Genomic DNA, 24,769 nt, shown 5'->3' with positions numbered 1-24,769 from the left:
CTTCACACTAAAAAATCTTAATCACTTTGGTAGGGTAGGTAGTAACCAAGAAGGTATAGTATTAATATTACAATATTAATATACTACAAAAATCAAAATATGTTCAAACATTTTATAATAAAATTAGAAAAAGAGCACACTACATATTTTGTAAACATGAAAAGCAATTCCTTTTATCATTAAGAGTTTTATAATTTGCTTTTGTAACATTTTCTTCTACTGGTCATTGCTAAGGTGGCAACAAGCAAACCAAAGTGTATCTCTTTCAAAGGTCATCCCCAAAGATTACCTCACTGAATTGTACCTTCAGCCTTTCCCAATTTCTCCTTCTAGAGGGCCATGTCCAGTTCTACTCCAGTGGAGGTGGTCAAGGGAACACCCCTAAGAATTATTCACACCATATCTAGCATCTCTCTTGATTTATACGAGTGGCAGCAAAAGGTTTCCGAGACTGCATACTATGAAGAAAATTAATTCTAGCAACCATTTGGAGAAACCTAACTTCTTCTCTATGTTTGGGTGGATTCAAATTTAATTTGTATTTATCCATTATATCAGATGCTTCCTTTCAATGGAAAAGAAGACATCACTGTTTCTAGGGAGAAAATTGTGACCTGAAAGGTCATTCTCATACTAGATACTTTAGCATTAGTAATGAACCACTTATGCAAACTGTTTGATGATTCTGGAAGGATAACACCATCCTCCGGTAACTGAGATGGACTCATTTGACTGCACATGCCTTGATATCGTGGCAATGAAAATTACCAGTAGGGGTGGATATAATACGTAGTTCTCATTTGCTAGTGTTTAAAGCTGACCTTATCAAAATTTATTTGAATTTGTTCTTTCCTTTATGATGCGCTGATTGATTAATTAAAAAAACTTTAAGGTCTCTTAAAACTTTTCCCCCAAAAGTTTCACCTTCAACTTGAAAATGTCCTTTTTCACTGGTTTATATCAATTGGTACATTTACAAGGATTACCAAAAGCCACTGCCCATCCTATTGCCCAAATAATTTGCAGCTATTCTACTTCACCAACATCTAGATAACAATTAGTTGTAGCACATTTAAATGTCTTTCATTACTTTAATTAATAAATATTTACAATGGACAAAGAGTTCCAGCTTTAGAATAGGCACTGAAAAATGATCTACAATTAGTTAAATAATTTGTAAAGATGTAAAGAGCAATTATATAATGTTTGCTAATGACTTACTAAGAAAAGTTAATATGTTGCTTTAGTATTAATAATACAGTGTAAGAATTATTTAATAGCATTTATAACTTTTTGAATATACAGTACATCAGTTATCTGTTAATACATATACGAGGGCAATCCCAAAAGTAAGGTCTCCTGTTTTTTTAGAAATACAAACAACCGTTTATTTTCTATAATGTTTACATCATTTTAAAGGTTAAAGACTTATTTGTTTTTCTACATAATCACCATTTCGGTCGATGTATTTTTGTAGACGCTGTGGTAGTTTTAGAATGCCCATGTCATACCAGCTCGCCGCCATGTCCTTCAGGAAGCGTTGAACCTCATCTTTCACCTCTTCGTCGGAGCAGAATCGCCTTCCGGACAAATGTTCTTTCAACTTAGGGAACAGGTGGTAGTTACTGGGTGCCAAGTCCGGACTATAGAGTGGGTGGGTGATGAAGTTCCAACCGCCGATCTTTACGCATGTTTTCCTCAACCTTCGCGACTGTCTCGTCGGAAATTGACGGTCTCCTGCGCGAACTTCGCACTTGGCGGTAGCGTTCAACGGGAGCTCCATTTTCAAGGGCTGCCAAGCCAAGATTGAGCATCCCAGCGAAGCCGCACATGCTTGTTTGGGAGTGGAGGAAGCACCAATCACAACAGTGTGGCCAACAGCCGTACGAACAGTTTCTCTACGTCCCCACCGCTTTGGAGACCTTACTTTTGGGATTGCCCTCGTAGTTTCTAATGCTTGTTTGGGACTCATTAATGAAGGGTATTATAAATGGTTACCAAGCTAGCTCAGGCTTAAAATCCTCAAGTTCATTCTGAGCACAGGAAAGGTGCACTTCAACAAAGAAGTGGACTGTGTGAAATTACTCAGCCCTGTCAGATGTTCTAAAGAAGTTCTTTATTTTTGTTTTTTAAACTTTTATTGAATTTATTAAAAGCATGTAACATTCCATACAATCAATCAAACTTAACAAAACTAAATTCAATTCAACCCCCACCCATGAGAAAGGCCAACAGCCAGAGTAAAACATTTGAGAGTAGTGTAGAGGGAAAAGAGTCTTTCTCCCCAATATAAATGCTTAATCTAAAATATTATTGATTAGATCCTACCAGGATTTTAAAAAGTTTTGAACAGACTCTCCAAGAGAGAATTAGATTTTTTTCCAGTTTAAAAATAGTATATAACATCAGTTGCTCACTGACTTAACAGAGGTGGGTTAGGATTCTTCAAGTTGAGCAAGATAAGTCTATGTGCTGAGAGGGAAATAAAGGCAATTACAGTTTGTTTGTCCTTCTCCACTTTAATCCATCTGGGAGTACAGCAAACACAGCAATTAATGGATCAAGAGTGATTGGGACACCAAGGCTGTCTGATAGGCATTTAAAATTTTTTGTCCAGAATGATGTTAATTTGGTACACACCCAAATCATGTGGCCCAATGAGGCTGGAAGTTGATGGCAACATTCACAAGTTGGATCTTGACCTGGAAACATTTTGGACAATTTTAAATAAGCCAGATGTGCTCGATAAAAAAATTTAAGTTGAATAATTGAATGCTTTACGCATATAGAGTGAATTCTGTGTATGGCTGCCCTCCACTCCTTTTCTGAAATGTTGAGTAAGAGATCCTTTTCCCACTGTACTTTGGTATCTTTAAAAGGAAGGGACGTTAAAATGGTTTTATATTTTGAAGAAATGTTATCCGAGTCTTCAAGACCGATCAATATCTCTTCTGGAATAGAAATAGGTGGAAGGGGAGGAAAATTGGGGAGATTTTGTTTAGCAAAGTTTCTAATTAGGAGATACTGGAAAAATTGTGTTGATGGGAAACTAAATTTAGAGTGTAATTGTTCATAGGATGCAAAGACATTATTTATATACAAATCTCTAAATTATTTAATCCCATATGTTTTCCAAATATTAAAAACTAAGTTTGACAGGGTGGAAAAAGGTGGTTATCATGTAGATGTACCACTGATAAAATATTCTCGGACTTGAAGTGCTTCCTACATTGGTTCCATATTCTGAGTAAATGAAGGACAATTGGGATGTTAGTATATTGACGATACCTTGTATTTACTGGTGTACAAAGCAAGGAATATAAAGAGGTACTGCAGGATTTCATTTCTATTGCAGACCAAGCTATTGTGTGTTCATCTAGTTGTGTCAGTGTCCAAGTTTTTATAGCTTTTATGTTCTAAAGATGTTCTAAACAACCAGTTTGGCTTTACTAGGCTTATTAGTGTGATAAATTCATAAGTCAAATTTAACTCAACACTAAGTTAACTTTAGCTTTGCACACTTCCTTTGCCAAATATTCATAGTGTACGTACAACCAGAGGTGAGACAGAAAAAGTACAAAGTTAACTATTACCCACAAACTCAAGTTTACATACAAGCATGTATCAGATTTTATATCTAAATGGTCATTCTACCTAATTATAACCTTATAGGAATCTTCATCAAGCACTGAAACACCTCCTTAGGAATATCGAGTAACTAAGCCTTAACCGTTTGGATAACTTCACTTGGCCTCTCTAAGAATAACAACAGCTCTATTTTTGCAAAACAAGTCTTCATTTCAATCATTAGCAGTAGGGATATCTTCTCATTTCTCAGGAGATACTTCAACTGAACCATCCTAAGCTGAAGGTTTGTGAGTGTCCACACACCTGCCATGAATATCTTTAGAATAAAAAACTGAGACAGAGATCACATTTGATCTTGAAGTGTGACTGGACTGTCTAAGCACTAGAGAACAATGCAGAGTTGAGTTAACACCATCAAGGTGTTTGTGTAGGCTGAAATTTGTTTAACTTGTCATCTCAGATTAATTCACCTATCAGGGCATGCCAAATCAGCAAAACACATTAGAACTCCGTTGTACAGTACATCTGTAGTGCCATCTTTAATAACCTTAGTGGGATATTTCTGATCATATTGCTTATTCTTGACCCCTTATATCTTTTCTGTGTTGATAAAAGGAACACATTTCTGGCACCATTTTAACATTATGCAGCATTGTTAAAAATATGATCTCTATTTAACAGTTAGGCTTTGAAGGCATATTCAACCCAAAAATTATATTTTTTTATGTTACTTACCCAATATGGTTTGTAATGATAACTGACAAAAAAGTAATCTAATGGTAGAATGGTATGGAAAAATCACTCCTGCTAAAATTGATTGTAATCCAGTGCGTTAACTATATTGAAATGCAAGCACTTGGTGTAAAATCATGGATTGCTTTTCACTACAGCGCACAATTTTCATATCAGTTTAAAATGCAATACGAAAGCATATTGCATTTTAGTTCATGTCCATAGATTGCGTGTCTTACCTAAGCGCTAAGTAAATGTATTGCATTTCACTTAAGTGCCTGCTCAGGGTGGATTGTCTTTCAATTCAAGACCACACATTAATCATCATGCCAAAACTGAATGTAATGAAATAATCAATTGCCGTGAAAAGGTGGGGCAAGGAACTTTAACAGTTGACCTAAGGGGCATTCCGCTTCTAACATTTCTGTGTTCTGGCAGCAAGCATACATTTTGTTAATGTGGGGAGACTTATTGAAACAGTGAGAAGTATGCTTTAGGTCTCACTGAAAATGTTTACTCTTATGTTAAGCTGTCTAATGTGTTATAATTGCCTTGTATCATTTTCTTCCATTCTTCTTCTGATAGTACTGACTGATATGTCAAGAAGTTTAGCAAAATACCCATCTGCAGGTATACAAACCGTATTTACAAGAATATCAGAGTACAGACACCCCGGCTGATGGTATACATAAACATATGCTGCAGTTCTTCGGAACATAAACTCTTGAATGTGCTCTAAGAATATTACTGTAGCAGTTGGCAATTCTTGTCATGTTCCTGCTTCTATTACACCCGCCCTTTCCAACAAACAATCGATACAGAAGACATTAAAATTGTTATTTACATCAGCAGTTTCTACCTGCTCAATGAGACGGTAGATCACCTGCTTTATCAACTCCCCATTCCTCATCTTTAGTACTAGACGAACACACTTGTGATTGGAATGTCTCTTACCCCCACTGTTGACACCGATGCCTCACTTGACATGAACTGCACATTTGATTACATTAAGTTTTGGTATAATTAATGTATGGTCTTGAATAAAAATGCAGTTCACTCTGAGCAGCCAGTAAATAAAATGAAATATATTTCACTTTGCCTTCAGTTATGACACATGATCTATGGATATGAATTTAAATGTAATACACTTTTGCATTGCATTTTAAATGGAAACAAACATTGCATGCTTTAGTGAATGAAGCAATTAATGGTTTTGTTGATATATTTGTAATTAAAACTCAATGAAACCATAGCAAAGTTAAAAGCAAACCAGGCATATAAAGAATGGAAGCCAATGGTGAACAACAGCGGATGATATCAAAAAGTTAATGAAAAAAAAAAATCTTTTACTACTGGTGTCTCATAAACCACATGGCAAGTCATCCAGTCATCTGGTCACAATGTGCAAAACACATGCATTTTTTGCTAAAATATTGTTAAACTAATGCTTCCTGAAAATGAAAGTACCTACAAACAGGAAGCCATTTCACATGGGAATTGCACTGAACACTTACCTCTTCCCCTCCTTCATTGGTCAAGAGTCAAAAGTGTGATCCTTTGTTAACAGGTTTCCTGTTTGTGGCAATTTTCATTTTGTGGAAGTATTTATTTAGAAGTGTTTAAGCAAATAATGCATACAGTTTCCATGTTGTGAGCATACAAGCAGACGACTTGATATATAATAATAATAATTCATTACATTTATATATGGATTACGCAATATGAGTAATGATATTTTCATGTTTTTTTGACATTATTTGTTGTTGTTCAGCATTGGTCACCTCAGGATCCCATTCTTTCAGAGAAATTACGTCTGTTCTCCATGAAAACAGGATTACAATTTTTTCTGGACTTCACAACAAACCACATGGGTTAAAAAATATTTAAAATTATATATATTTTTGAGTGGAGAATTCCTTTAATTAAAAATAATTTGCCCACAACTCAGATACTTACTGTCCACTGTATACTCTCACGGACTGTGAAAAAAAGTGCTTCTCTGTGCTTAAAAGAGTGGAGGCCGATTCTTCTAGAAGTAGTTCTTTGCCTTCAAAGGAATCCAGAGAAAATACACTGATGCAGGGCTTTGAAAAATTCTGGGAAAGAGAAAACCAAAAACACGTTTAAGAAGGTCCACTGATGAATGTGGGAATTAGCCGATTCTAATGGTTATTACTTCTTCTGTTCTGTAAAACAGTAAATAAAATAAAAACAGAAATTTAGCTGCTGCTTCTTCTACATAGTATAAGACAAAAAGCAGCAATTTTAAGTTTCTGAGTATTAAGATAAATATTAATACAGCACACCAATTATGACAGCCAGCGCCATTCAGCGCCAGTGCCACCCTCATTGCAATTAGAAATGAAATCATCCCTATATACAGTATAAAAAATGCAAACTGATTTATTGTTGGAGATAAATTCTAAAAATAATATTTATACATAGTGTTGCTTTATTCGACTCTTCTTTATCCAATGTTTCAATATAACAGCTAACAGAAATTTAGCATCTGGGTCACTTTATAGTGAAAAAGCCCATTTTAAATGATGTCCTTAGGGAAAAAATGTGAAAGGATTGTGAAGCAAGGACTAGCCATGTCATACTACCTGCTGTCTTATTCCTTCACTTAGCTAGATTAAGTGGCTGCATTTATCACTAAATAGAAGTGAAAACATAAAAAATGCCCCATAAGATGTGGAAAAAGTAATGGCAATTGATAAAGGTAGTGTAATTTATTTTTCTTGCATAACTACATTCTGCTGTGAGACAAGTCCATTGTTATGGTCCGCATTGGAGTCAAGCCAAAACCTGGCTTCCCTCTAGCATCCTGAACACAAGCTAATGTGCTGAAGCATTTTTATTAATTGTTCCATTAACAGTCTCTTAATCAGGTAACTGATGAATGAATTGTTTTATATCATGGAAAAATCAAGGGATGATTGTTATATACTGTAGGTGTTTCAGAATTCTTTAGTGATATTTGAGGCAGCTGGTTGAGGGTTTTCTGAAGGGCTGGAAATGCATCATTATTTTTCACAGTTAAACAATAAGACCCAGTTTTTTGATATCCAATATTTTTTGTTTTTTGACCCATTTTCAGGAAAGGATTAGAATCAGATAGTGAGAGATGATTGTACCATGGGTCTGGCAGGTGGTTCACATGCCATTATTTATTTATTTTTTAAAATAATACTTTAAGCAAGGAGTTCTGGAAGTATCAGAGACCCATACCCAAACAGTTTCTTATAAAATTACTGTATGAAATGATGTTTCCTGCTAATGTGCCATATTTTGCAAATAGATAATTTGGTACTGTTCGCAATCTTCCTTTACGGACTTCATATTTATATTTACTTGTAAGAAATGCCAATCGTCCAACAATCAAGCCAAAGACAAGAGAACAAATGTAAACCTATTTTAGTCTTGAGGCCAAGAAGCATAGCAGTAAATCATTTGGATTTTAGTTTTGTCAAAACAGATGGATATAAATTAAACAAAAACACACTTTAAAGCTGAAAATCACCAGATATCAATTTCCTCCCATGTACAATAATAATGAATAGAATGTTCTGAGTTCAAAAAATGTACCAGCTTAATTTATTTATTCCACATCTGGCTGTGTCTTTACAGTAAAACTAACCAGCGAGCTTCCTCTATTTTTTTCCATTCTTCCTTAGTGCATATGCAAGCAGCTTCAATTAAAAGAAAGTCACTACCCTAGATGGGATTCCAGACAACTGCAGAACATACAGTAGTCTCAAATACAGGGTCATTAATTCCACCACTGAAGAACATGCAAGATTACAGAGACAAAGACTGGCCTGGGAATCAATTCAGTGTCACTCTCGCCACCCTTAGCAGTATAACAAACATATATTATTGCTTGACTGCATAGAACAACACCAGTAGGCTATTTCGTTTCATGTCATACACCATTACCCAGGAAATGAGCACTGTACATTTTGCCCAATGTGCATACTGCGATGTGTCACAGTGAAGGACATTCAATGTGTTTTCAGTAAACTGCATACTTTAGCTCTGTTTACTAAAGCTAGCCAGCTCTTTCACACCTTTTACATTCCTCACTTAGTAGTATTTCTGATTTGTCCAGATTAAATAAAACTGAAAAATATTTTCTTAAAGTTCGCACTTGCATATGTTAATCCACCATACAGAACCACTTAAGCAGCGAAATGTTTCTACATGTTGAAAAACCATGCCTAAGTGAATTAAATAATAATTACATACAATGTCAATAAAGCCTACATTTACAATACAATTCCTATTATAATGATTTGCCTAGTTACTGTTGAATCTAATTACATTGAAATAAGCATAATACACACATTGTTTCAATTTACTGTCAGTTGATTAAAATTAGGCCTGCCTGTCAGGTTTTCTCTAGTAATTCCAATTCCCTACCAAATTTCAATTATTATCATAATAATTTATTTGACTGATAAATTTAAACTAGTCCTGCTGTGGGTGTCTGAATGAGATGTCTGTGACAGACTGGTGTCCTGCTTTGTGCTGAGTGTTAGTCAGGAAGGCTCTGCTACCCTGTGATTCTGTAGTGGAATGAACTGGTCTTAATTGTTTTAAGGTTGTTCTAACATGAAATTATTTATTTGTGAAATACTGAAAGGATCTGGGGGTGGCACAGTGTCGCAGTGATAGCGCTGCTGCCTCACAGTAAGGAGACCTGGGTTCGCTTCCTGGGTCCTCCCTGCGTGGAGTTTACATATTCTCCCTGTGTCTGCATGGGTTTCCTCCGGGTGCTCCAGTTTCCTCCCACAGTCCAAAGACATGCTGGTTAGGTGCATTAGCGATCCTAAATTGTCCCTTGTATGTGGGTGTGTGTGTGTGCCCTGCCCGGGATTTGTTCCTGCCTTGCGCCCTGTGCTGGCTGAGATTGGCTCCAGCAGACCCCTTGTGACCCTGTGTTAGTATATTATGGGTTGGAAAATGACTGACTGACTGAAAGGATCTGGTACAAACAGATCATCATAGGAGGGGCAGTCAGAAAAATGGATAGGTTTCTTCTAAAAAGGAATAGTGAAATGCATATGAAGGAAAAGCTTGAATGCTATTTTGTGAAAATGACTCAATTCCACTATATTTACTGTTTGGTGAGACACCGATGTTCAGTTAGCACCAGTGTTTACAGACATTTTACATCAGTAGGTTTGCTTAATGCAAAGTTCCTGACTATTTCAAAAAATTCACAATCATTCCTGAATCCAAGAAACAAAATATTTCCTGTGTTAATGATTAGAGGCCAGTGGTATAAACCTTTGTAAGAACATCTAATAGCTCAGCATGTCAAGTCTGTCACAAATTCTCTCCTTGACCTGCTACAGTTGGCTTACTGTGCCAACAGGTTAGTTGAAGATGCAATAAACATGGTTCTTCTCTACATCTTGGAGCATTTGCTGTAGACTCTGCATGTACTTATGCAAGCATTTGATTTGTGGATTTTAAGTTTAGCATGACACAATCCTGCCAGAGCCTCTTTATGGCAAACTTCTTGGTATGAACTTGGACTATGCCACGTCTCTGGATCTGTGCCATTTTGAGAAGACATCAGACAGCAAAGCTATACAAATATTGGTCAAGGTCCTGTTCCCTAAGCACAACAGCCCCTTAGTAGCGTGTTCTGTCTCCGCTTTTTTAATCTTTCTATACTGATGATTGCACTTCCAGGGAAGTTTGCCGATGACACTGCTCTGATTGTCTTATTCACTGATGAGTGCAGTGGATCAGCTGTCTAGTTGGTGCACCGTCAACAATCTGAAGTTGAATTCTTTGATAAAAGTTGAAATGGTTGTACACTTTAGAAGACACTCCCATCATACTGCACCCCTAATTTTAAATGGCATCACTGTTAACAAGGTGGAATAATTTAAATTTCTTGTCACCAGTATCACACACAGTCTGAACTGGGATGAAACATAACATCTCTTATCTCTTATAAAAAAAAGTTTAGGAAAGTATGTTTCTTCCCAATAACTTAAAAAGGTTAACTTGCTCTAATTAGTGCTGGTTCAGGTCTGGAGAACATTCATTGAAAACTCCCTCACTTGCTCCATAACAGTCTGGTAAGGGAATGCATCTCCTCATTCCAAATATTATGGGCATGTGTACAATTCATCTTGTCTCTTTCTTAGGAACTACGCAATGTTCTGTTTTGTAATTACAGATTAGAGATTTTTATTTTCACATACACTGCAAAAGCATAGTGAAATTCTTGTGCCATTGTTGCAGTGATGTATAGATAGATATAGTAAATAAATAACATTAGCAAAAGATAAAGATATGTAAATAATGTAAATAAGGTAACCGTTTTAAAAAAAAGGTAACATACAGTATAATTATACCTAAACCATCAGGCAGGTACAGTACAGAGTGCAGGGCAGGTAGGGTCTGGTTAATGGAAGTTCAGTGACCTTATGACTTAGGGGAAGACACTGTTCCTGAAGCAGGTACAGAGAGTGGTGAGGCTCCGGTAGCGCTTCCCAGATGGCAGAAGTGATAACAGGAAATGAGCTGGATTGTTGTCATCAATGATGATGGATTCAGCTCTTCTCAGATATCTGGAGGTGTAGATGGCATGAAGCTATGTAATGTCAGGCTCAATGATTTTAAAAGCTGTATGGACAGTCCTTTACAAGAGTTTGTGACTCTGGTAAGTCAAGTTACCAGACCAAACCATGATATATCCAGTCAAAATAGTTTCAGTAGTGTAATGGTAAAAGTTCACCAGTGTTTTGGTTCCAATCCCAAAGCTCTTTCTTAAAATAATAACTGAAGTCTTAATGTCAAGTCTATCCTTGCCATTCCTAAAATCTTCCAGTATTTTTTAAATTCTTTATTCTTGGGATTGTACCAGCAGAGAATTAACACAATTTTACATTGGAGGCATACCATGTATTTGCTTTCACTGAACCTAGCCTATGAGACAAGTTATATTTGGTTAAATGGGCATAAAAATGTACCAGTTCTTTTTATATTATTTACTGAAAATGTGTTTACGGTGTACAAGCTGATATTTCAATTGCAACTGTCATTGCTATATTCATTTCTCTTTAGAGAACAAAATAAGGCCGCATCAAGTCATACTGTGATTTTATTATAGAACATTTAAAACTTGCAAAAGGCAGAAAAGGCAAAATGACAGAGTAAAGGAAAACTGTTCCATTTCTAACACTATAAACTTACCAATATCATGAAAAATAAATATATTGAAGTCAACTGATTTGATATTAAAAGCAATAATTCTGAAAAATGCAAAGTGTTTAGATGTGACACCATAGTATGCTGAAATTTATGAGAAAGGCAATATAAAAAGGGTGACTTGTGGCATATCATGCTAGCAGTTATGCATATAATCTCCAAGATCTAAACATTAAAACCAACAATATGTTTAAAGACTTACATATTGAATAGGCTTCAGTGATTTAATGCACGTTGCCACACACCCACAGGAAGTGAGATCAGGGTACAGTCCTCCTTCCAACACAAACTGATTACCAGCAAATCCTTCTTCATCAAAAAGCAGCCAGCTGGGGAGATGGGGGGGGGGGGGGGGTAGTGAGAAGGCAGGGGGAAGCAAAAGAATGAGATCACAGCCTATTATTAGGAAATGTATGCAACAGGAAAAAATGTTATGGAAAATACATTGTACCCTCTAAAGACGTAACTTATTTATATCCTGACCCTGCACAGGAGAAACACAGTAAAATATATTTGTGCACTTCTTTTAATCTACGTTCAGAAGAAATATTCTAACAATTGTGGACACAACACCTCAGCTTGTTTTTGTGAAGCAACCTGGCCAACAGGTGAGAAAGTACATTATAATCATTCCATGTATTTTTATTATTGTAACCACCTAAAGCAACAGACTCATTTGCATTCAAAGTGCATTTCTGTGAGGCAGTCAGTTTCCCAAGCCTGGTGCTAATGGTCTAAAATGGCTGCTTGCTTTTGGTTGGAATTCAACTTATTTTTCATTAATAATCCAAATTACAATAATAATTGGTTCCTCATTTTCGTTTGTGGAATCAGGTATAACAAAAAATAGTTTTCTAAAGAGGTATGCATTGTGCGCTATTTGCTTTACAACTGCTAAGTTAGGTTAGCCCTGATTTCAAACAACACAGTGAACTGCTCCATTAGGCAGTCCTACTACAAAGGTTACGTGACATAATCCAAACTTTCTGAGCATGTTTTCTTTACAAAGATAATCTTCACATAAACAGACGGTTATACAGTATTTGTCTCTTGTCTTTAAAGGCGATTTTAAAAATCCTCTTAAAGCAAGTGTAATTAATGGTAAAACAGATTGGCTAAAAGTGAGGTGGACACCAGACTGAAAAATTGGTGAGAGAAGCCTATTGGAACACAGTTTTTGTTTCACTAGTACAAAGTTACACATTTAATTAATGTGAGATTTATTAGTAACAGGAACAAATATATGCAGTTATCTTGTTTTTACACAATATTTTTCCTCTTAGAAAGCTTGTCCCTCTCTTTTGTATCCCAATTCACTCCTGTTTAACAGTTTTATTTTTAAAAAACAGTGTGGTTTTCTATGATTTTACTGGCTGAACTTTTTTGTAACTGTTGGTTTAATGGTTCATGGTTCAAATGTGGATTGAAATGGTGTCTATGTAAAGTTCTCCCCATTTTCACATAAGGTGACCTTAACGGCCACAAGACATGGCTAAATTACTCTGCAGTGGTGACTCAGTACTTCACAAGGTTGACACCTTGTTCCTGTTCCTATACCCAAGGGAACTTGAATTGACTCTGGTTTTTGTAACACCACTGCATAAATATTGTTGGTTTGCCTAAATAAGCCATATTTACCTGGCAAAATACATGTATAAATGAATGTATCATAATCAATAGCATTCAATTATCAATACAATGGTGTCATTAATTACTACTAGTAACAACAGTACTATTAATGATTGCTGAATTAGACTGGCTGCTGCTGGTAGCTAATTAATTTAGGCTATTAAAACACATGGTTATACTCACCAGCCACGAAGAACTTTGAATGATTTGGGTGAAAAAAATGAGCAACTCAAGGCTTCATTTGTGTACTCCTTACTGTTCCCATGATAATGAGGCTCACTATATGTTTGCAGCTAAAAAACGAGAAAATATGCTACCAATCAGAAATACAGAATTCATTTTTTTTGTAAATTTGTTATTTAGAAAGTACAAGAAAATGGCAAAAGGAGTTATGCAGAAAGATAACCCACATAAACTTATCCTTTCTTTATGGTCAACACCATCCTGCTTCCTTCCATTTAATTAACTTGCTTAACCCAATTTTTAAGTTGCAGGAAGCATCAGCTGCAAGTCACACACCAATTTTAAATGGTGCATTGGCCTATTGCAAACTACATAAATATACAAACACACAGGGCCAGAATTACAGTCAGCAACTGATTGAACATGAATGTCTTTGCACTATAGTAAGAAGCCCAACTAATCAAAGAAAATCCACAAAGACACAAAAGAAAAAAATGCACATTCTAGTGCTTAAATGAACTAGTATTAACCCTCAGATCACTGCTCCACCCTAAATATCAAACTCTTTTATCATTATAATAAATTTTAATGTGTTAATTTTTTTATGCTTTTTGCTTCAGGCAGGGCTGATGTGTGGGGTGAGACAAGGCCCGCCACAGGTGGTACTATGGTAAGGGCAGCATTTTCATGTAATTTGTTTATTTGTTTTTTCTCCAATTGCAAAATAATATTAATAATAAAAAATGTGTGAACCTTAATAATTGCATAAACATCTGGTGCCTTATTTATATACTAAATTTAAAAACTGTAAAAAATATTTTCATTTTAAGAGTTTTAAATTTCACATAATACATTACATAACACCTTGCCACACTGTCAGTGTCCTAGTACCAAACTGTCGTATGCACATTTCGAAGCCACAAATCATATTCATGATTTTTACATATCACCATAAGCGGCCTTGGAATGAATTTTGAAGCAATACTACAGAAATGTTGCAATGGTGAAATGGAGCTGATAAACCCATATTGGCTGCGTTTGACTCCGTATGTTGCTACAGCCTACTGAGGGTACACCTAGACTGCAGTTGAAAGTGCCTACATTTTGTTTTTGGATCAAATATAATTTTTTTTGTTTGACTGTTCAAATTAATTTTGCAGGTGTTTCAAATTTGATATGAATGTGTATTGATAGCTACCCTGAATCTGCAAAATCAATGAAAATTAATCCATCAGATAGATGCAACCTAATAAACATATATAACAGCTAAATGCTGACTGTGAAGTGGAATTATGTTATTTAAGGCTCTCAGTAAAACAGGATTTTGAGGTATGACACTGCAGAAAACACGCAGCTGTATTGGTAGGTTTTCTTTCTTTTTTTTTTTGATATTTCACATTTCTCTGAAAAGATTGAATCTATGTTGCACAACTGAAAAATACATTGTTTCTGAATGGTAATATACACAAACTGTATTCAGAGCAACTCTCTGTTTAACCTGCCAGCCTACTAGGTAGCTTACAGTGATGGTAACTTCCATCCATCCATCCATTTTCCAACCCGCTGAATCCGAACACAGGGTCACGGGGGTCTGCTGGAGCCAATCCCAGCCAACACAGGGCACAAAGCAGGAACCAATCCCGAGCAGGGTGCCAACCCACCGCAGGACACACACAAACACACCCACACACCAAGCACACACTAGGGCCAATTTAGAATCGCCAATTCACCTAACCAGCATGTCTTTGGACTGTGGGAGGAAACCGGAGCGCCCGGAGGAAACCCACGCAGACACGGGGAGAACATGCAAACTCCACGCAGGGAGGACCCGGGAAGTGAACCCAGGTCCCCCAACTGCGAGGCAGCAGCGCAACCCACTGCGCCACCGTGCCGCGTGATGGTAACTTCACAAATATAATTTCATTATGCAGCCCTATAAACTATAAGCAGTTTGCTCATATTTAGGCCATTGAACTTTGCTGACTTGCCTAATATAATCATAAAATTCAAAGAAATCAGTAAGTATAATGATTACCTCTAAACATTTAATCATGATTCCCATTTATCATATCCTCTTCTCATGTATGCAAAGAATGTAATATCATCATCCAATCATTGCACTGATAGTAGTTTTCTTACTGGCGCAATGCACAGCATAAGCAAGGGAACTACTATGGAGAACATTTTTAGCATGCCAGAAATGAACATGAATAGTATAATCATCAAGTTATTGATGATGCACAACAGAGAATTGGTTTTGCAGAGTTTTAACAGGTTTTATTGTAACCCCATTTGAGAGATGCTTATACTTTGAATTAAATTAGTGTTTAGCAATGCATTCAAAGTCAACAGTTGCACTCCTTTTGCTATGTTTATCATTTAACTTTTTTTTTGGAATGTCTGTGTATTCAATGCTAAACGTTTTTGAGGACTATTATAGTTATGCATATCACACTGTATATATACTGATTAAGTTGTAATAGTCTGGGTTGTCTGCAGCTGCCAGCACATCCTTGAACCCGGAACCATTGATAGTCATGCCCGGGGTGAGCCACTTGAACGAGGACACATAAATGGCTAGAGATGTTGTAAAAGTGCTTTTATTTTTAACAAAGTTTAAATCGTGCAGTGATCTTCAATAAATAAAACAGTTTCATAAATTATTTAAAATGTTCCAATAAATGCTAAGATAAAAAATAAAGGAGAGATATAAACAGTCATGGAACAGTCAGAAACAATTTTTTTTAAAACAAGTTAACAAATTCCAGAAGTCTATTGAATAAAATTGTACTGCAGTGTGGCAGACTATTGAAGTGGCAACTCAAATGAAGCATGAAAGGACACCTTCACCCAAACGTTAATGGCACGATCTTCACTGCTCTTGTCATTGCCATCAGCATCACAATAAGCACAGACCATAGATGTTTCTGAAGATTTCCCAGCAGTTTCCAGGTGTTTCTACTCTGAGGCAGCAGAGGACACTTCCACCTCACCTCATAATACTCTATGCTGTACAGGAGGTATTTCTAACAAAACTCTGCAATCTCCAATCCCAGTGCTCAGCAGATTGCCACAGCCACCACACATTCTTACAATGTATCCATGGTGGGTCATTCCTGGCTCACCTCCCATAAATCTCTTCCTCCTTTAACTTCCCTTTTTTTTCCTCCTCTCCCCTGTCTGCTCAGGCTCCTCTTTATACTGCTAGGGATGCAGATGCACTGATTACTGATCCTGGATAGCGCTAAAGAACTGCACATGTCTACATCCACATGCCCGATCAGCCAATCACCCCAATCAACACTCCGAAGACACTCCACCACGCTACTAAGCACACCTACATCCCTACAAACACCAAGCGCTCTGTTTTTATTCATTTAACACCACACATCACCACAAGCCATCTTGTACAATCTTGTAGGCAGTGTGGTGCAGTGGTTAAGACTTTGGATTTCAAGCCTTGAGGTTGTAGGTTTAAATCCTGCTACTGAAACTGTGTGACCATGAGCAAGTCACTTGACCTGCCTGTGCTCCAACTGGAAAACCAAAAGAAATGTAACCAATCATATCATAATATTTTGTAAGTTGCCTTGGATAAAGGCATCAGCCAAATAAATAAATGTAAAATTTTGTTAACTTCTGGAATTTCTTTAAGGTGTTTCTTAAGTACACACCGTACATGTTTAGTTAAAAAGAAACATTTTAGTTTGCAGGACAAAGTTTGAATTTGCTAAGGTGCTACAGAAGTGTACCAGAGGAGCGATACAGCCAAGTTTAAATTCACATTCAGTTTCATGTTACACATTTGTATTGTTTTTAATGTCTATTATGAGTTTTACTGTTGTAAAGTTAATTTTTATTGTTTCTTATTTTTTCCAAAAAATAACTTTTTTTTGTTCAATGCTTATAGAATGTACTGTACCATGAAGACTGTAAAGTAATACGTATTGTACGAAAATTAAGGGTAACCTCATGCATAGTAATGATATATTTGGGGTGATGAATGGGCAGCAAAAATGTACCTTGCCTCAGGCAACATTATTTAATGCACCAGCCATGGACTCAAGTTTTAATTAATTAAAAATTGACCCAACATTAAGACATTCAATATTATAATATATACTTGTCTAATATCTTTATCTTTACTTAAGGCAACTTACAAAAACTGTTTTCATTACAATGTTTATTTCTATATTGTACAGTTGTAGAACAAGCAGATTAAGGGACTTGCTCAGGATCACACAGTAAGTCTGAGACAAGAATTGGACCAGCAACATTGTGGTTTTAAGTCCCAGTGCCTTATTCACTACACCATACTCCTAACCTAAAGTTTTTAGAAGACTGAAAGAAATACACAAGAATCAAAAAGAGGGAGCATTCCAGGAGGCAAATGACTGACCAAACCATTATAGAAGAGGCCCCTCTAAATACAAAATCACAAATAAGCAAAGCACAAAAACAGTCAAGGTGACCACTATAGCGTGTTACCTACATCAGAAATATTTTAAGTTACGCTCAGCACCCAATCCCATGAGCAAAGAAGAAACTACGCTTAGGTTGGGTGTTAGTACAACAGACAGCATATTTATATGCACATATATGCCCTCAGTTACTTACATAAGGCAACTTAGTGATACCAAGTAAATAAATGTACAAGTCTTACAGATGTGTGGTGAAACAGGATGTGGGTGAAAAAAGCCAAACGGGCACTAGAAGAACATGCAAACTACAAATACACACGATGGCTGGGCTAGTAGTTGAGTCCAGTCTCCTTTAGTTGTGACACAATAGCATTGTTTCATTTCTAATTTTCCAAGGTCTTTTCAGCAATGGATTGTGCAGTCAGACATTCTACCAGGCAGTGATATTATTCAGCTTCATTAACTAAGAATAAATGAAACCCTTCTTTGGTAGGCACAAACTTAAAGATAAAAGCAGTGAATACACTAAATACTCTGAATCACACATACCACATGGTTATACTCATATCCTCCCATAGGCTCCTGTGAAAAAGAAACACAAAAAAAATCAACTTCAGTCTTACTTCATTTATTTCTTTATGTTAATAACAGTTGGAAAAGTATATTTCAAGCTTTCCTTATTGCTTGCTAATAATCAGTGATCACAGAGCTTTATTTTGCCTTTGTTAACCAACAATACTTTGATTTTTATTTTCTGTAACCTTCCAATGCGTTTTTCACACTGGTACCCACAGCTCAGTGCCCTTTAAGAATGGCTGCTCCTATCCATAATGATCCAAGGTAAAAGAACTGTACTTAGAATTTATATAGTAACAGCACATTCAAGTAACTGACAAAATAAAATGAACAATTGAATATATGAGAAAAACAAATTACAGTGAGAACAAGTGCGTCAGTACAGAGGTGTAGTCATTGATGCTATTGAGTAGTTAATAATATCCAACAGTGCCTAAGGTCACACATAAAAACAGTTGGTAGGCCCATTTTCTCATTATGCTAAACACCATGGCTTAAGGAGGTCATAGTGACCTTTAAGAAAAACCTGCTTGTTTGACATTTTTGGCAGCAGCTTGAGTGAGAAAGACTTTTTCACCTGATGTTTCATAAGTATCAGTGGGTAGAATCGCATTGGCATGGAGGTCAAAGAGAAAGACACTATCCATTAGTGGCAAGTGAGGACAAAACCACAAACTCTGCTTATTATACATATGATGAACTCTGAATCATATGATTGGAAATGTCACGCTAAAGAGTGATGTAAAAGCTTCATTAAGAAGAGTTCAACGACTCTTAGTACAAAGGAATACTATGGTCATTTTATAGTACAGTAATATGTTGTCAAGTGGGAAAAAAGCTTTATGGTCAACTTTCAAGTTGCTACAACAAGCCGACGACTACATATTTACAGCATTTCATATGAAGTCTGGAAGCCCAAATGCTTGTTTCCCCCCTACGAAGGGATTTACTAGCTAATGGTATGATGTCCATTTTTGGCCTGATTTAGATAGTTTCCTTTAGAAGATAACAAATAAAAAAAATACCTAAATGATTATGTGAAAGCCATAGTGAGAGAATAATCACCCCAGAATGTCAAAAAGCCCATACTCATAGGGCACAAGTAGTCAATGACTGGCTTGAAGAGTATGACAGTTGTTGTCCAAACATTCAAAACCAGCTCCTTCATCCCGATGGCTCCTACTATGTGGAACTCTCAGCCTGTCTTGATGTTCAGATCTAGACTGATCTATTGATTCTTGTATTTTATTATGTAACCTTCATTTATGACTTTCAGCAATCCCTGCTATTCATGGAGTTTGTACAGTCATTACCCTAGTATAAACCATGCTAACCTGGTCTGTAGAGTTATCAGTTTACTATGATCTGTCTTGCTGTAATGCATTCTTTTTTGCAGGGTTACATTACAACTGTCTGTTTTATAAGCCTCCCTTTGATGGTGTTTGCAGTTAAGATGCATCAGGGGCATTAATTGGCACTTCCTGGTATCTGTCTTTCCTGTACTCCTTTTTTCATTGCTTCCTAAATTTGTATCATACAGATTAGCATATGTATTTAGCAATACATTGCCATTCTGTTTCCTCTATAAAGTGCCATGTGTGGGTGCATGCTATTAAAGGTTTAAAAGGTTCATTCAAACAACACTATGAAATAACTGTTACAGAACTGATCAATGAAGGATAATTAACCATCAAACAACATATTGCCCTAGACTGCATGAAATAATGAAAATGAACGTTACACACAACAGAGTAAAATAAACTTACACCAGTGATCCGACTGCAAATTAAATTCCTTACATTTTTCTAAGACTGGTAAGTCAAGTTTTGGAAAAAACATATATACATTTGACAGTTTAAATGCCTATCACGGTAAACATATCATTCCCTCAACTTCCTGATCCAGATACCTACTGCCTTTAGGTTTATATTTCAATCTGTTCTCTGACTGTCAATGTACTTACCAGTCTCACAGGTCGGATAGAGAGGACTGCACTGCCTTCTCCCTTCCAGTCCATCTTATTCCTATAAAAACCTTTCTCTAGGATAAATTGCTGTCCACAAAAGTATTTTTCACTATATGCCACCCATCTACAAAATAAAAAAAGTGAAGTTGTTTGTTTATTATTGACTATTATTAAGAAATGAATTCAAAGACTAAACACAATAAATTCCGTTTAAAATCAATGGAGAATACCAGTGCATTTCTAAAGTGCCCTATGAAAAAACAGTGCACATTTTATCTTTCTGTTTTAATATTAATGTTAATTAAATACACTTTATTTTAATGAACGTACATATATGGAGGACCCAAAACACTTATTCTTTAGTCTTTACCTTGTATACTGCACCCATCAAACTCAGACATTTAAGCCACTGATTTTTTACAGCATATTAGTGAGTACAAATTAATTTTTAAAAATTAAAACTTAACTGAGCATTGCATTTCATTTATATTTTGATTATTCTGGACATGCATAATTGAATATGTCATATAAAAAATTAAAAGACTGCATCTGTGCAGGCTGTATACACAAGAGAAAGTGAATTGTACACAAATACCAAATACATACAACAAAACTGTACAGGCAGTTTATGAATATTCAGCGGCCATATCCAATATGCTGGTCAGATTTCAAATTTACTAATCCTTTCTTTAGTCCAAACATCAGCCAATGTACCAATCAAGATTTAACAGTCATTTAATAGGATGTATTTATGAAAGTTTCATTTAAGAAGTAGATAAAAATTAAACAAGTACTGAAAAATGGGTTTTAATAGAAATGAAAAATGAATAGATGGCAAAAGTATTTTTTAAGCAAAGTAAATGCACAACAAAAAATAGCTGACAGGAAAACTTACACTCCATTTTGTACACAGATTGATTGCACTTCCTTCTGTATGCCTGCAACTGTCAGGTCTGGAATGTCTAGATCTTCAATATTTATTTCATGGTCATCCTCCAAGTTTGGTTTTTCATTTAAAGTTATAATCGGTTCCATGAAATCCTACAAAGAGAGTACACCACAAATTGATAAACAAAATACTCATAGATGGTAAATAAAAACACTGCAGAATCAGGAAAATATAATGTTTTAATATAAGTAAATACATTAACCCTAGGTGTGTTCATAAGCATGCCAGGAGAAGGAGTTGTGTGTTTACTAATTACTAAAGCACACAATAATTAATTATTATTGCTTTCACATGCGCAATAATTTTGTCAGCAAAATTCACTGTAACATAAGCAGTTTATGTCTGAGTCAATGATTTCATAATGTCTAACATAACTATTATAAAAATCGTCAGATCAGGACATTTTATGAAATTAGGCTTTAATGTCATAAACAACAAAGTCATAAAGCTGTCCTGATCATCTGAAGTAGTTACAATTGCAGTCAGACACACTTGTTAATTAGAAGAAAGACAAATGTGTAAATAAATGGAAGTATATGAATTTATGCAACAGGAAGTGATTATTTAGTCTGCTAGAATCATTAATTAGCTAACAGCCAAATTGTCACAGTAATTTAAATGATATCAAGATGTCTGTGTTAACAAGATGTCCGTGTTAAATGAATTAGTAGTTTTTTTTCCCCAATTAATCACGACCCTTTGAGTGAATAAAATTTCCTGGATTTTGTTTTGAATGCACTTTACCTTCGTTTCCATGGATGCCCTAGAGCAAAATAACATGTGTGACTTTTCTATTGCGATTATCGAGTTTACCATTTTTCATTAAATGCACAGTAATGTAAAACTGCACTCCTGACTGGATTAGCAATAATCACTATAGTACCTTGAAATTGGATATCAAAGTTCTGTAGGACTCTAAACAGAAAAAATAATCTCCATTTCAAAGTGCTTTTCAAATTTTCTGTATGACTGACCTTTCAGCTAGGAAAAATAAATTGAAAACATATTTTCTGACAGTAAAAATACTCATTAACTCTAGAAAAAAAAATTTACTGATATGTTATTTGTCAGGCCTACTATATGAGCAATACAAGTTAAAGAAATTGAGCTTGTCACTGCAACATGTATCTTGTGATGAGATTTTCCAGTTTGGTTAATTGTTAAATAACTGTTGGCCATTTAGATGATTATAGAGTCTATTTGAAGAAAACCGATGAAACACAGCTTGATAACTGGATCAGGAAATGTCCAGTTTCTACCTATTATAAGTAAAAATGTAGTCCCTCCTATAATTTGTACAACTTGGCCTGGTAGTACACAAGCAAAAGCATTAAAAAAACAAGGATAACCTAATACAAATCCAAGAAATGGCTTCATTAAAGATATTCTGCATGTTTTCTTTCTGAAGGCAAGCAATGTTTTTTTTTCCCCCAGTAGTTTAATGCAGTTTTTACCCAAACAATTACTCAATAAATTATTGCATGAAACTTAAGCCTCATATTGTATATAGCTACAAATTCTGAAGTATATAAATATACAGTACTTAATGGTACTTATTAAAGGTCATAGAAATTCTCACCCCAAACACACACCACATTCTGTATCTCTACATCTACCACCCCCTTAATCACTCTTTTTATTTCAGGCCAATAAACAAAATAAAGTAACAATTATCTACATAGTAAATTTAACATGGTTGCATACATTGTTCTTATTATTTCAAACTAAAAACATTTAAACTATGAGGCTGAAAAGTATGCAACTAACACTTCACTTCAGAAATTAAGAGTGATCTATCACACAGAGAATTTAGTCATCATTTCTACCATTATTTAGCTTCTCACTCATCTGTACACATTTGATTGAATGTAGGACAACTGCAGTGTCTTGAAAGTAATGGCAACTGCTATGTATTCTTCTAGGCCAGTTACCATTTAGTGACTACAGGATTATAAAGCAGCAATGATAATAATATTTTGAAAGGTCAATTAATTTTATTCTTTTTTTAAGAAAGAAATTAAATCTGGCAGAAATACATGCATGCATAGGCACTTTTCACTCAATGTCTAAAAACACTAAAATCGGACAAGGGAATTTAATGTGCCTAGACTAGCATGAAAGCAAAGGGTAATTGAGTGGCATGACATGCAAAATCTACTTCCACGGTAGAGACGGAGGGGATTACTTTGATGCCTTTTGGACACTCCCACACAATTTCTTTCCATGCATTTTTACTTATTAGTATTGTCCTATCATAGTGATTATGGATCACTCCTGAAACTAACCACACCTCCGTGAAGTGCTCCATGACAGTACAATTTTAAGTATCAGTTTGACCTCACCTTCCACACATCATGTATTCCAAACCTCAAGGTATGTTATGAATTAATTTAATATTGCTGCTTCTTTGGAGCCCCCACATTTATGTTAGGAATTTTTACAATGGTATTTATGATTGTTTATTTTATCATTATTGTGATGGCATCACTATGGTGCTGTTATGTTATAGTCAAAGTTTGTTCAATAGCTTATACTTTTTTCCAAATTATTTTTTATGTGCTTTTAGTGTATGTAATTTTGTTAATATTGTCTTATGTAAATATTGTTTAATTGTTATGTATTGTGTATATGCACTTCAAGGCTATATTAATTATGATCAGTTGGTGGAAACTTAAGAGCATGGGCACCATGATGTCAGTTCAGCCCTCAGCCCTAATATTGAGGTAGAGGAGATGAATCCCATAAAGAGGTTCATTGATTGTGGTGGAGTGAATTTTATTCAATTTTTTTTTTTATTATTCTGATGGTTAATTTTTGTGTCTTATTTTTGGTTAATGTTTACTGGATTGTAAATTTGGACTTGCTAGCCTTGGTTTACCTAGATAGGCAAACCCATTTGGCCTATTTTGTCCTTTTCCCTTGTTTGTTTTTCTTTTGTACTTTTGCTACTTAATACATTCTTTAATTTCAAGGAACATTATTGTGCCATTTTTATTTCAAGCCAGAGGTTTACAGTAAGGGCGTTTTTGTGTATTTTTGAATATTTCAAAGTGGTTTTTGAACTTCTCAGCCTCAGCCCCTACTTTTTGAGTTTGGGCTTATGCTGTTGGGGTGAGGCCTATTTGGAGGGCAACTCAGTGAAGTCCTGGACTGGCTGTTGGTATTTGAAGGCTTTGTTTCCATTCTCTGTTGCATCTTTACTATAGGGCTTTATTTTGTGTTCGGTTTACTGTAATTATCTATGCATGGTGGCAGCATGTTGTTTACAGCTGCTATGCTCATTGCTGATCATGTGATGCAAGGTTAAAGGACATATTCCTCACCTATATAAGATGGCGACACACATCCGTCATATCCTAGTATGGGATCAAAGATGGAAAAAAAAAAAACAGCGCTGGTTTTGTTACAGCAGTTAAGGGAAGGAAACCCAAGCCAGTAAAAGGCCTGTTTGGCTAAAAATTTCTTTTGTTTCTGACCTTGAATTTTCAGTGT

General features: G+C 35.6%; 1 protein-coding gene across 2 annotated transcripts in view; it reads right to left on the bottom strand.

Annotated features, from left to right (window-relative positions):
* LOC114650539 (uncharacterized) overlaps positions 1 to 24,769 on the bottom strand; it is a 149,139-nt gene that overhangs the window by 36,154 nt on the left and 88,216 nt on the right. For both annotated transcript variants that reach the window (XM_028800230.2, XM_051926838.1), the window contains 6 exons: positions 21,224 to 21,369; positions 20,326 to 20,452; positions 18,336 to 18,368; positions 13,366 to 13,475; positions 11,756 to 11,882; positions 6,277 to 6,416 (listed from right to left, as the gene is read on the bottom strand). In XM_028800230.2, coding sequence (XP_028656063.2) covers positions 6,277 to 6,416; positions 11,756 to 11,882; positions 13,366 to 13,475; positions 18,336 to 18,368; positions 20,326 to 20,452; positions 21,224 to 21,369 — 683 coding nt within the window. The remainder of the gene's footprint in view (positions 1 to 6,276; positions 6,417 to 11,755; positions 11,883 to 13,365; positions 13,476 to 18,335; positions 18,369 to 20,325; positions 20,453 to 21,223; positions 21,370 to 24,769) is intronic.

Source organism: Erpetoichthys calabaricus, chromosome 4 (genome assembly GCF_900747795.2).
Source record: "Erpetoichthys calabaricus chromosome 4, fErpCal1.3, whole genome shotgun sequence".
Classification (NCBI taxonomy): Eukaryota; Metazoa; Chordata; class Cladistia; order Polypteriformes; family Polypteridae; genus Erpetoichthys; species Erpetoichthys calabaricus.
This window is presented reverse-complemented; position numbering and strand designations above follow the sequence as displayed.